The sequence below is a fragment of the Charadrius vociferus genome, unplaced genomic scaffold, assembly GCF_000708025.1.
Source record: "Charadrius vociferus isolate BGI_N301 unplaced genomic scaffold, ASM70802v2 scaffold49, whole genome shotgun sequence".
NCBI lineage: Eukaryota > Metazoa > Chordata > Aves > Charadriiformes > Charadriidae > Charadrius > Charadrius vociferus.
Genome location: NW_009661375.1, coordinates 3,125,950 through 3,139,822, shown reverse-complemented (window position 1 = coordinate 3,139,822; position 13,873 = coordinate 3,125,950). Strand labels below are relative to the sequence as shown.

General features: G+C 41.3%; 1 protein-coding gene across 1 annotated transcript in view; it reads left to right on the top strand.

Annotated features, from left to right (window-relative positions):
- The first annotated feature begins 270 nt into the window (after positions 1-270).
- The window catches only part of NEMF (nuclear export mediator factor), a 23,630-nt gene continuing 10,027 nt past the window's right edge, over positions 271-13,873 (top strand). The window contains exons 1-14 of the mRNA XM_009893886.1: positions 271-338; positions 998-1,100; positions 1,991-2,116; positions 2,202-2,350; positions 2,564-2,631; positions 7,559-7,645; positions 8,596-8,672; positions 9,179-9,249; positions 9,340-9,415; positions 10,475-10,537; positions 10,866-10,943; positions 11,322-11,530; positions 12,997-13,182; positions 13,678-13,741. Coding sequence (XP_009892188.1) covers positions 280-338; positions 998-1,100; positions 1,991-2,116; positions 2,202-2,350; positions 2,564-2,631; positions 7,559-7,645; positions 8,596-8,672; positions 9,179-9,249; positions 9,340-9,415; positions 10,475-10,537; positions 10,866-10,943; positions 11,322-11,530; positions 12,997-13,182; positions 13,678-13,741 — 1,416 coding nt within the window. The 5' untranslated portion in view covers positions 271-279. The remainder of the gene's footprint in view (positions 339-997; positions 1,101-1,990; positions 2,117-2,201; positions 2,351-2,563; positions 2,632-7,558; positions 7,646-8,595; positions 8,673-9,178; positions 9,250-9,339; positions 9,416-10,474; positions 10,538-10,865; positions 10,944-11,321; positions 11,531-12,996; positions 13,183-13,677; positions 13,742-13,873) is intronic.

Sequence of the window (13,873 nt, the reverse complement as noted above, 5' to 3'; positions counted from 1 at the left end):
TGTCTCGTTGCAGCTGGGGTGTCCACAGTGGCTGTTCTTGCTTTGCCTTGCTTAGCTTTTTGCACTTAATCCATTAATAGCAATTTTTCCATCTTTTGGTTGTTCAGCTTCCAGCTCGTGCCATTAATCTTCCTTTGCTGCCTCTTTGTTTACTGCTTGGTAATTTATCATAGCTTGCACTTTTCTATATTTTAATCATTGGGATTTCTTCAGCAACTTGTGTGGTTTGTGTATCATATTCTCCAAAGCATGTATTTTCTTTTTGACAGCTTATTGGGAATGAGAGTAAACAATGTTTATGATGTGGATAATAAGACGTATCTTATTCGCCTTCAAAAGTAAGAATTTCTTTAAATTTCTTTATGCTGTTGCTGTACATATGTGAACTAGATTTTGTTGTATGTGTGTAATTTCTGTTGAGAGGTGTGTGGCTTTTCTGACTAGTTTTCAGTGAAATCCTATTGTTTTTTGATAAAATGCAGTAATTTTTACCCAGGAAGTTATTGGGAGATAGCATATGAAGCGTGAAATACTGCAGAAAATATACAAAAGGCCAGAGGTGTTAGTGTAAAACCACACAATTGCCATTGTTTCTTTTTGTGGGAAGGTAAGAGAGGAGTTGGAGGAATGAACAACACTTAGTAAGTGATACTGGTGGGGGGTAGGGCTCGTGTCATGTCACTATGCTGTCCACTCAGGTGGTGTCTGAGGTGGATGCTTGCTCATCTACTTACCTCCAGTTGTGTTGGAGATTTTTTAACTCTGTTGCTTGCCAAGCATTTTGCTTGGCCAGGTTATCCATAAACATAAAGTGTGGATGTCCTTTTGCTGTCAGCCTGGCTCTGGCACTATGGGCTTTACTACCTTTGGCGAGAGTGTTTTCTGTAGATAGTGTGCCACTGGTTTGTGGTACTTTGGTTTCATTCCAGTGCAAACTGGCATGTGGTGGGGGGTGGCTGCATGTGTGCCAAGTGGTGAGTCTTTATTTTGTTAACAGACCAGACTGCAAGGCCACGCTGCTGCTTGAATCTGGTATACGCATTCATACGACGGAGTTCGAGTGGCCGAAAAACATGATGCCATCTGGCTTTGCAATGAAGGTAAACTAACCTACTAACCTTTCTTTTTGATAAGATGGCTGGATATCAGAAAGCAGCATTAATGTTCTCTCCTTGAAGTCAGGAGAAAATAGTGGAATGATTTGAGACAGAAGAAAATAGTAGAAAGATTTGCCTGGTGGATCATGATCAAGTGGGTGACTGAAGACAAGGGAAAAGCAAATGTGGGGTCACGTCATTGATGTTTAAGTTTATGAAGACTAATATTAATCTGCTGGATGTTTTTTGGGCCACCCAGACTTTTTGGAATTTTATTCCGGCAAAGTCCTTGTCGTTCCATTTGAATTGTCCAAATTTGTAGGCCCTGGATGCAGCGCCCTATGTTAGTAGAGTCTTGCTGTTCAGTCTGCTGGGCTTCGAGGGTTCAGGTCTTGCTGCAAGCTGTTAGGCTTCGTTGCTGCGGGTAGATATGCAGGGGTGCAACCTGAGTGATGAATCACATGGGTGTGCTTAGCCCACCAGCCCTGGATGTGGTCTCATTGAAATGACTCAGCGAGGATTCTCAAGGGTGACTTTCCATGTCATATATGGATGCAGGGATAATCCTGGTTGTCTTTGTAAAATGAACCCTTTGAATTTTAACTAGCTGCTCAGTTGTTGAGCTAAACAAATAGCAGGTTTTGATGGCAAAAATGGCTAGACATTAAGAATCTGGAACAATTATATTACCTATAAATATCAAGGTATTATTTTGCTAAGAGCTGTCTTGTCTCTGTATTACTAAGATCAGCATTTTTACCTTTATGGTATCTGTATTAAGTAAGAAGTGGTCAGAGTCACAGGAGGGATCTATAGCTAAGAGTGAAATCTATAAAATGTCACAAGCAGGTCTGTTTGCATCATCTCACAGATATTTTCTGCATTATTTACAGTGCCGTAAGCATTTAAAGACCAGAAGACTTGTCAGTGTAAAACAGCTTGGTATAGACAGAATTGTGGACTTCCAGTTTGGAAGCGATGAAGCTGCTTATCACCTGATCATTGAGCTCTACGACAGGGTGAGTGCAAACCTCCGAGCATGTCCTCTGTAAGCAAGCATGTGAGCATGGCCTTTGCTGATGGTCCCCTGTGGTGTGCTCGCAGGGTAACATTGTCCTGACAGACTACGAATACGTCATTTTAAACATTTTGAGGTTTCGCACGGATGAAGCGGATGATGTCAGATTCGCGGTTCGGGAACGGTACCCAGTCGACAGTGCAAAAGCTCCTGCACCTCTGCCAACCTTGGAAAGGTAATTGCTTTTAGATGGTGTATGTATTGGAATAAACCCAAATTACCTGGAACTGTGAAAGGCAGTGTGTCTTTGGGTAATCTTTTCATGTATTACAGGCCATTTGGCACTTCTTTTTTTAAAACTGAAAATGTTTTGTAGCTTCTAAGCAGTACCGTGTAGTCTTAAAATCCAGTGTTCTTTGTAATGACAGCTCTCCATTATCTTTTGTAGACTAACTGAAATAATATCAAATGCACCCAAAGGGGAACAACTGAAGAGGGTTCTTAACCCACATCTTCGTAAGTAATTGCATTTCATTAGAAAATGTAATGGGGTCAATATGCGTTATGTTTAGATGATGCTGAAAATTAGAATAACTTCGAGCAGTCTTTTTTTTTTTGGGTGTTGTTCGTGACAGTCTGCTATTATGTATGTTTGAAAAACAACAAAAACCCTAAGTCTTTGAAAACAGAATAGATTTTTTTGATTCCAAGCCAACTGCACAAAGACATCAGCCTTGCTGTGGTCTTGCAGTGATGAGGACCCGAGAGTAGCTCTGCTGGAGCTCTGACTTGATGCATTTTTTCCAGTGTCTTGTCTTCAGTGGTACCGAATAGGAGTTGTAAGTGTACAGTCAGGGCAAGGATGTTGATAGGAAGTGGTTGGAGTATGCCAGTGCTGCCAGTCTGGGAACAAGCACCGATGTGGTAATACCAGGATGCTTGATATGTCCGTCTGGGTGTTCTCTGTCAGCCGGGCAAAGCACCCTGTGCCTCAGTTTTCCTGACCACAGAAGCAAATTTGACTTGTGTGACGTTGTCGGGACAAGTTGGGTTTATCCTCCTGATTTGGCAGTGTTGATAATGCACAGGATTGCCTGGCAGGTACCCCTGAACAGCTCAAATCACGTGCAGATCTAAGTATTACTTTCCCTGGTTCTTGATTCTCTTTTTCACCACCCTTGTCCCTCTCTTTCTCCATCCCGGTCTCCTCCTAATTAAACAACCTGCTGCTGTTTACTTTCCTCCATTGGTTTTGCTATATTCGTACCCAAATTTGGGATTTCTGATACTGTTGTCTGAGTAGCCTTGGCCTTATATAGGGTTACTGGTCTGATTACCCAGGCACAGATGGCCTGGCAAAGCTCCACTCTCTAAAAGGTCCGCGATTCTTCCCTTCGGTTACTGTATGAGTTTGCCTGTTTCTCACCCTGCTCTTCCTTAACCACCTGTGAAACACGGCCATCCCTTCTGCCAATTCTCTGATTTTTGCCACTTGTCATGCTGGCAACTGTCATGTCCAGCAGTTTCTCACGTTGTGTCCAGTAGTTCTTCACATCTTAACCAGTTAGCTTGACCTCGAGCCAGCGCCTGGTCACCAGCCCTGTTGTGAGCCTGCAGCCTGAACAGGCTCACTGGTATTTTCCCAGAAGAGTCTCAATCCCAGCAGTTTTACATTTTAGAGCCTTCCTGTGACTGATCAGCAGGCGCCTTTGTATTTAATAGATTGGATTGGATTTTCCTTCTGTGTGTTTACCAAATCTCATTTTGAGCTTGTATGAACTTCTGGTATCCATGATGTTTTCTGGTGAGGAGTTCCACTTGCTTTCATGTCACATGAAAAGTCGCCTCCTTTTTTGTTCTGAAACTCATCTCACCAGTTTTACTTGGTGCCCTGATGTTGGATTTGAAGAGAAAGTGAACAGTTGCAGCCTATTTATCAACTCCACGCCACTCTTTTTATAAGTCTCAGTCATTTCTAGGCTGACCAGCCTACTGCATCGGCTGCGTGGTCTTTCCTTGTACAGAATCTGTTCCAAGCCTGTGATGGTCCTTGTTGCCCTTCTCTGTCCCTTTTCTAGCTATACCTGTTTTGAAATGGGGTAAGTAAAAGTGTACATAACATTCACAGTGGAAGTGCACCATGGATTTATACAGTGGCATGATTTCCCTTGTTCTGCTCGCTACTCTTTTCCTAATAATTCCTGACACGCAGCTTGACTCTTTTGTGTTCGCTGACAATTGAGCTTATGTTTCCACAGGACCATCTGTTGTTAGGTCTTGCTCCCAAGTAGAAATGAGCAGTTGGGCATACGCATAAGTAGGATAGTCTTTCCTCATGTAGATCATTTTATATTGTTTTACAGTGAATTTATGTGTCAGTTCTTTACTCACTCACTATTGCTCGTTCTCCTCCAGTTCTTCACAGCTGGCTGTTGTCTTTGTTGCTTTGACGAACTGTGTTTCATCGGTAGGCTTTGCCCCTTGCCCTTTGTTCCCCATTCCCGGGTCAGTTGGGTGTATGTTGATCAGTCCAGGCCCTGGAGTAGGTCCTCATAAAGCTCAGCTTTCCTCTGCCTCCCTCCAAGCTGACCTCCTCCCTGTTTCCTGTTTTTCAGCCACTTTCTAATCCAGACAGGGGCTATCCTATTATCCAGTGGCAGCTTGTTTTCTCTGAGACCTTTGGGGTGAGCTTTGCTAAATGCTTTTTGGAAATCCAAGTAGACCTTATCTATTTGACCTCCCTTGGTCTTTGTGCTTTTTAACTGTCTTGTGGAGTTATGATGCAAAATACAAAACTGTGCCGGCTCTTCTGTATCTAGTGCAAAGCTCTCTGCTCATTTTAGTCTTTAGGCTATGTCCTGGTTTCAGCCTGGATAGAGTTAGTTTTCCTAGTAGCCACTGTGTTTTGGATTTAGTTATGAGAATAATGTTGATAACACACGTTGTTGTAGGTGTTGCTAGGTAATGCTTATGTTAAGTCAAGGATGTTTTCAGCTTCCCATAGAAGCTGAGAGGGAGCATAGGCAGGACCAGCTGGCCAAAGGAATACTCTGTGCCATAGATGTCATGCTCAGTATATAAATAGGGGTTGGCCAGGGCGGACAGGAATCTGTGATCACTGCTGGAGACGGGCTGGGTAATCAATCATTGGGTGGTAAGCAATTGTATTGCATCACTCATTATACAAAATATTTTTTTATCATTATTGTTATTATTGTCTTCTCTTCCATTACTGTTCACAGAATCACAGAATGGTCAGGGTTGGAAGGGACCTCTGGAGATCATCTAGTCCAACCCCCAACTGTTCTGTTAAACTGCCTTTATCTCAACTCACAAGGTTTCCTTTTTTTCCCCGATTCTCCTCCCCTATCCCAGTAGGGCAGGGGGAGCGAGTCAACGGCTGTTTGGTCCTGGTTACCGCTTGGGATTAAACCACGACAGCTAAAAAGAGTTGATAGTTTTCTAGGCCCTTTTTAAGATTGCCAGTGCATTAACCTCCTTGTGCCTCTGCTGCTAAGGCAAGAGAGACTTTGCAAGCTACAGGTAACAGTTTGGCATCTCCATCCTTAAGTTCTTTTAAATGCCTGGCTGAGTACCGCGTGATCCTGAGGATTTACTGCTGCTTGTTTTGTCTGTTGGATCCATCACCTCTTCTGACAACTAGATTTGAGTCAGATTTTCTGACATACTGCCTGCAGAGAAACGTTCCAGCCAGAGCTTCCCTGCACCCCTACACTGTGAATGAAACTCCAGAAGTTAATTTAATTTTTCTTCTCTTGTCATATCTGAGTGTTGCTTTTGCACCTTGATCGTTTCTTGAACCTACTGATTCTAGCAGGCTTCCTGCTTGTGATAAATCTGAAAAAGGCTTTGTTATTCATCTTGATGGGTTTTTTTTTTTCCCCCCAGATTTTCTCCAGATTAATTTTGACCAGTGTTGCTGTGTTTTACATTCACCTGCCAGAGTTTGGTCTACCATCTTTCACAGGGGACACAACTTCAGTTAATTTTTGCTTTTAATAGTTGCTCTTAACCCGATGTTTAGTCATGCCAGCCATCCTTGGATTTTTCTGAGACGCTGTTTAATAATTGATAAGCATTTGTTCTGAACCTCCAAAATAGCACCTTGAAATAGCCTGCAGGCTGTTTGCAGATGTTGCCATTTATTGATTGTCTTAATTTCTTTCCTTCTAAGAAGCTTCCTTGCTTTATGTAATCTTCCCTTTTGAGCTGCGAATGCCTGTGGGAGATTTCTCGGGCTTTTGTTGTGCTAGCATGGATCCAGGTAATTTTTAGTGTCAGCCTTGTACTGTGAAATGACATCTATCCAGCCAGGCTGGGATGATTGAAACCTGATTTAGCTGTTCTGTGTCCTGCATTCACAATCCCTTGGCTGTCCCTCTGCACATTAGGGTGACCAGCAGCTCTGCTCAGGCAGTTAAGACTGTAGCCTCATGTCCCAGGTGTAGGCCTGAGTTTTCATTCCTATGGGGTTGCGCTGGGGTTTTTATTCAAGCAGTTATCTTGTTAATTTGTTTGGACTGGTAACATCCTGTTCTCCTACTCTAAGGTCACCTACATCATTCTGAGCTTGGTGCTGCACTGTCCCAGAGGTTGTCATCTTTCCTCCACGTTTGTGCTTTGCTTGTTCTCAGTGTTCTAAGTTAAACTTGGTTTTCCATGGCCCCATCTTTCTTCTTGGTCTTTAAGCATCTTTGTAGGAGCTTATATATTTGTTTTCATTTGCTCCTTCTCTGCACCCTGTTCAAATGGGCCTGCATCTGATTCTTTTGTCACTCATGTTTCACATTTGGCTCTGCCAGCTTTTTCCTAGTTCTTTATTTGAACCTGGTCTAGTTGGAGGTGTCCCTGCCCATGGCAGGGAGGCTGGAACTCGATGATCTTTAAGGTCCTTTCCACCCTAAACCATTCTATGATTCTATGATACAGTTTGTGTGGCTTCACCCTTTGTAATACCTTATCCCAAGCCGGGTGGTTTGCCAGCCTTGTTGGTTTCCCTATTTTCAGAAACTTTCCTACCCTCTTTTAAGGTTTCATTCCATTTTGGCCAACATGAAGCCCACCCTTCCTGTGTATCCTCACTCTGTCCTCGAGCTTGGCCGGTTCCAGCTGAACCTAAGCATCCTTAAATTTGTAAGACCGCATCAGCTGTGAGCTGAGACCCAGCTGCTCTGCCCAGCTAGTGGGCATTTCTGAGAGGGCCTTCACAGGAGCCCTGGGCATTTGCTCTCGCTGGACTCTGCCTCCTGAATTCTGGACCACAACTTCCTCGCTTTTCCCAGCCTCTCTGAGGACTGGCTGTAGTTTCACGGCCCTAGCTTGTAGAAACACTTTGCATAATTTCAGTGTGAATACAAATTTCATTGTAATTGTTTTCTACAGATGATGATTCTTTTTTTGGTTTGGGTTTTTTTTTTAACAGCTTATGGAGCCACTCTCATTGAACATTGCCTTATAGAAGCTGGATTTTCTGGTTATGTCAAAATAGATCAGCATATGGAAAGTAAAGGTATGTAGGAAATAATATTTTAAAGGCTGTACAATATATATATGGTAGTGTTTATGTCTGTGTAGTATTTCTTCCGAAGAGATTTCCTTAAACCTGTAGTTCTGAGCATACAGTTATATGTTTTAATGTTTATAGGTTGAGGACGAACCTTGTTCACATTAAAACTCTTGAATTGTGCATATGTTCGAGATAAAACATCAGACTCCTCCTATAGTCTAAATGGTTTTATAATGAGATACCACCTTACACATCAGGTGAATTCTGGCTGTGTAAAGGGATGTTTTACAAGGATTCTGTATAGAAGAGTTAGCATCAAAGTCTTTCTTTATCTATAGCAATCACAGTGGGGATTTGATAAAGTAGCAGCTTTACATTTATTGGGAAATTATGGATTTGGGTAGTAAAGTCAGGATAGATTTTTCTGTAGTCTTTTTTTTTTTTTTCCTTGTGTGCTTTATATTTTTGATAAATCAAAAGGATTTTTTGTTTCCTACTGTGTTATAGTGCTGTAATAAATCAACTTTGTTACAAACAAATAACACAGCTACTGGTTTATGCTTTGTCTCTGCAGTTTTATTTTTATAAAGTGCTGGTATTTGTGTGGTCTTTTTTTTTTCCTGAAACTAGAATAAATATGTCTTAGAAGTACCTATAAAGATTTTTTTATTGAAAATTCCCCAAATATAAAATGTGTACTGAGGCTCCTGTTGAAAATGAACGGTATTTGTTGTAGTGAAGCAGCAGGGGTAAAGGATATCTGCTATTTTATTTTTGAGACATGCTAGAATCCTACTTAACGTGGTTAGGTTGGACAGATTGCTTCAGGCACTAAACTGGAAGAGCAGTTGCCTGGGCCTTTTATTGATTTGCTGTTGTCCTGTGTTTGTGTAAAAATATCTTTCTGTTCTAGGTGTTTTAAAATATTCCTCTCCTCTCCCCTCTCTCTTTAGAAAATATTGAAAAAGTACTTACTGCTTTAGAGAAGGCAGAAGAATATATGACACTAACTGACAACTTCAATGGGAAGGTGGGTCTCAGTTGGGCGACTTGGTTATCAGTTATGCAGGAATTGCAGAATTAAACTGGTAGGCAGGTATTGTTCAGCACATGCTTGTTCCTGACATTATCAGTTACAGACTTTATTCTGTGAGCTTGGGCTCCAAGTGGTGATGGGGAATAAAAATTGCTTCCTTGCACCAGATGTGCAGCAATTAAATAATTTACAAGTGAATTATGTAGGTCCTATGAGAATTGCGCTTGTGCTTTAATAACAGGTAACACTGTTCTGCACATAAACTGTGCATTTGTGTGATAAGCTGTAGGATAGTCCTGAAGTTTGTAAGAGAAGTTTACCTTTTTTTCTGGGAGAAGTTGAAGTCAAGACAAGCAAGTGGTCAGGGCTTTACTCAGTCAGTCACATTGCTTCCTGTCTCGTGCTGATCAGTAGGTTAGCACACAAAACTTTGCCTTGCCGGGATAAGGGGGATCATTTTCAAAGACAAATGCTGATGACATATTTATGTATTCTTTTAGGGCTATATTATCCAGAAAAGGGAGAAAAAGCCAAGTCTGGAACCAGATAAACCAGCAGAAGATATCTACACGTAAATATTTGAAGTATTTATTTCTTTATCTACTAGTCTGCATAACATAAATTAGTTTTCAGGTGATAATATCAAATGTGTATTTTACAGATATGAGGAATTTCATCCTTTCTTGTTTTCTCAACATTCAAAATGTCCGTACTTGGAATTTGACTCATTCAACAAGGTACAGTGCTTTTGCTGATACTGTACTTAAGTGCTTTAATTGACTGATGCTAAGAAGAGCAATTAAAATGTAGTGCAGAAGTTGTTACTGAAAACATAGACCTTGGAAGACATGATTAATTTTATGGATAAATGTTTTATGCAGACCAGGCTAACTAAAACAGGGCCTTCAGGTTACTGCTGAGCAGTATTGTCCTTATTAACTCAGTTAGGTCCTGTAGCTGAAATGTGGCACTGAATGGAGGTGTGTATTGAACCTGTCAGGAAGGTGGCTGTTATCAGTCCTGGTCAAACATTTGGTTACTGGAGAGTTCAGACACTCAGTTATCGCTGGAGGCAAACAGTCATCACAGTCGTCACATTTATATTTTTCCGGTTACTACTTTGAAAGCTTCAAGCACCTGATTTAGTATTTCCTTGAGTGTTGTCCTTCCTGGTCCTTGACTCATTAACATCTGAAATTATTAACTGCGTGTTGTTCCTGACCTTGATCTCCAGAATTCCCATTTCACTTTCCTACCCTGCTTCCTGGCTGCTGAATTTGTGTCATCTCCTGCACGGCACTGATGATCTAAGCAGCCTAGAACCTTCCTCTTGTTTTAAGCACACTGTCTGGCAACTGGAACACCAGGAGCGGTTCTTAGGCATACTTTCTAGGTTTTATTGTGTTTTGTTTTGTTTGTTGTTTTTTTTTTAACTGACCTACTGAAGCCAGGGCAGACTGGTCTATCATCGCAATCATTTAGTCTGAAGAGCTCACTGTGTCAAATAGTAGCTTCCTTTTCATCATTTCTTAGCAAAAAATGTGGGTCGTAGTTTCGCCCCTTATTTACCTGTGCCTAGCCCTTGGTTTGCAGTGAGACATAACCCTTGATTGTCTTGCTGAACTCATCCCCTGCAAAGGCAAAACGGAGGAAGTTACTGAACCCTGTTTTAGTATCTGTCTCCTCTTTTTAGTACTTTGCAGCCACCTCTCTTGAGTGGAGCCTCCTCTGCCTGCTTGTTGCTGGTCTAAGTTAGTGCAACCTTTGAGATTCTTAAAGTTGATTTTCTCTTGCAGGCAGTAGACGAGTTCTACTCCAAGCTAGAGGGACAGAAAATTGATCTGAAAGCATTGCAGCAGGTATGCTCTCGTGCAAGAGTGGGGCATCTGAGCTTCAAATGCTTCGTTTGCTTCTTGTAGCCTGGGGTGAGGGAGGTGCCATTCCTTATTTTTGTAATGGAAACGTTGAGTCAGTGGTGGTCAGGGAGTGGATTTCAAGATGTATAATGTAGCAGTTGGATGTGTGTGGAATACAAGTAATAGCATTAACAATAGTGTTTTGGAGATTCTGCATCTCTTATGCTGCCGTATTTTTCTGTGCTGGAATGCTCTATTGAATGCCTTGCGGTGAATAAGTGATAAGATGACATTTGTATATGTATTTTTCCATCTTTCTTATTTTTGAAAGGAAAAACAAGCATTGAAGAAACTTGAAAATGTCCGTAGGGATCATGAGCACAGACTAGAAGCTCTTCAGCAAGCTCAGGTAAGAGTGAGATTTATTTTTTTAACTAAGCGTATACCTAGTGTTTCTTGAAGAGTTGTACCTGCTGCTCTGCATTGCTACGGTCAGCGTGAGGTCCCAAAGTGAAGCCTTCCATTGTCACTGAGCACCCTGTGGCCCCTCAGGGAGCCTAGGCCTGCCCAGCGGGGCTCTGCTCCCTTCTGAGTGCTTTGTACCTCTCTTGCCAAAATTTGCTTGTGCTGCTCTGCTTGTGGAGTCAAGTTGGCTGTTGTCCTATGTGATCACTTTAATGCCACTCTTGGATTTCATCTCAATATTAATTACTACCTCTATTTTTTTAAACTATTGCTGAGTGTATGTTTAGCTTTGATGAGTATAAACTTCTTTTCTTTCCTTAAGGAAGCTGATAAGATAAAAGGAGAACTTATAGAAATGAACTTGGAGATCGTCGACCGAGCCATCCAGGTGGTCCGTAGTGCGTTAGCCAACCAGATAGACTGGACAGAGATCGGAGCGATTGTTAAAGAAGCTCAAGCGCAGGGAGACCCTGTTGCAAGTGCAATCAAAGAATTAAAGCTTCAGACAAATCATATCACAATGCTGCTGAGGTAAGTACATTGCAGATCACCTGTACCAAATGCAAGTAGGACTGACAGTGTGAGCTGCATAGGAGACAGTTATCTTTTTATTTAACTTGTGCATTGGTATTTAAATTGTTCATTTTTTCTTACCACAGCATGAAGAGAACAGAGTTTTGTGAGCAAAAATGGATTACTTCTTTTTTGCTTTCACAAGTAATAGTAATTTGGTTACCGTAATAGCTTTTGGTTTAGTGTTTTTAGAGTCTGTCAGACTATATTCTAAATCATTGGAAGGTGTCCTAAAGCAGCATAGGTCCAGAGCTCCACTCTGTCAGTCAGCAGTTAACGGTCTGATTTTTGCTGCTTTGATCTGATCCTGCCCCTTTTCATGCTGCTGACTGCTAACGGCAGTCCAGTGAAAGGCTGATGGTTCCAGATTGCAGCTGTTGTGAGCTGCAAGTTTTGAAGTTTTGATGCTGATTCTTGTAGAAGTCCTGATGAGAGAACTGGCAGTGAGGCAGTATTTGGAGTGTCTTTAAAAACCGTTTCTGACACTGTATCGGGATGCTAGAGGTAAAAAAGTAAGAATTTCTCTTTTATAGCTAGAATTTTTGGTATGAAAGCTGTAATGTGGTGAAGTTAATTTAGGAATTTTTAGTTACTTCATTTTCAGAAATGTTAGTGTATAGAATAAACTCGTTTTCAGGAGTGAGTTCTGTGTTGTCAGCTGTGTCATCAGTCTCTTTTCTGTCTGTTTTAGTAGTGAGTAGTGATTGCTTCACTGATCAAACACGCTCAGTCAGCCCACCAAGTGCTGAAGCATGCATCCTTAGTACAAAGGACTGGGGAGATATATTTTCCTTTATGAAGAACGTTATTTTATGCTGCTCCACCAGCTTTTGCTCCACAGACTTAGTACAGATGTATCGAGCAGGATTTAATGTCCTGGCGAGAAGCAAATACAAATCTAGCTAGCGTGTGCTCAGTATACCTCTTTGAAGACAGCGGAGCAGGTATTTTTTGAGGTTTTAAACCAGCATGTTGCTGTCCTGTTCAATGAGTCAGTATGGTGATGTAACTGTTCTCTTTTCATGTGGCGATCACGCATAGGATGTCTTAGGTTTCTTTTACTTGATGTAAGTAGATCTTCGGAGATGTCCTTCATTTTAAGTCTAGATTTTTCTCTCGGCTGATAGTACGGATGTGTGTCTTTTGATAAAAGAAATTGCCTTGGAAAATGTCACTTCCTTGGATTGGAAAATTTGGGGTCTTATTTTTCTTTTTTCCCCAAAATTTTGTCTGACTCCAAGACATAAATGAGTTTTCATGTAGGGCATCCTGGGGCATTTCTGCAGCTGCACAGTGAAAATGGTTTAAGTGTTGCTTAGGCCATTTCCAGTCTTCACGAGAGAATAGAAATAAGAGTGCGTTGCACTAAGGGTAAAAAATAGCCAGTTCTCTTATCTCATTTATATGATGTCATGTTTTTTTAGGAACCCGTATGTGTTATCTGAGGAGGAAGAGGAGGAGGATGATGCTGATTTAGAGAAGGAAGAAACGGAAGAGCCAAAGGGAAAAAAGAAAAAGAATAAAAACAAACAGTCGAAGAAACCTCAGAAAAACAAGCCGTCATTAGTTGATGTTGATCTCAGTTTGTCTGCATATGCCAATGCCAAAAAGTAAGGTTTACAGTAAACATGTGCTTTGGTAGTAGAAGTTTCTGTATGCTTGCAGTTGTTAGTGAGAACATCATAGGAAGGGCTCTGTGTATATCTTGTTAAAAATAAAAGTTGAAAATTGAAATGGACAGCTTGCCCTGAGCTCTAGGACGTGTATTTTCGTGGTCCAGAAGCCGTATCTCACTGTTGCATAGCAGCTAGTCTCTAGCTATCATGTTAATTTAATTGTGAGTACAGTTCTGCCCAGTGACACATGGAACAAAATGGCTGCTTTTGCCACATGTGAACCCAAACACGGTGCTCGCTCTGTCTGAGGAGGGGACTGACTTCATCTAGCTGCTTTGGTGAAGACTAAGCCAAAGGTCTGGGCTAAAAAAAAAAAAAAACTGCTCAAAATTGAATGCTAATGGCAAATGTAGAGGACTGTAATAAGTACATTCTAAAAATGAGTGAATCTGCTGGGATTTCAGATACAAACAAACTTGTGTCTTGCAGGTACTATGATCACAAAAGACATGCAGCTAAGAAAACTCAGAAGACAGTGGAAGCTGCAGAAAAGGTATTTTTTTCTTTGTTTTTAGAAGATATTTAAAAGCAAAGTCCCTGTCACTGATCAGTAGAAAATCCTAACTTGGTCTAGGTAGTCCTAATGAGACATGAAAGGTAAAAACAACCAACCAGGGTTGTTCCA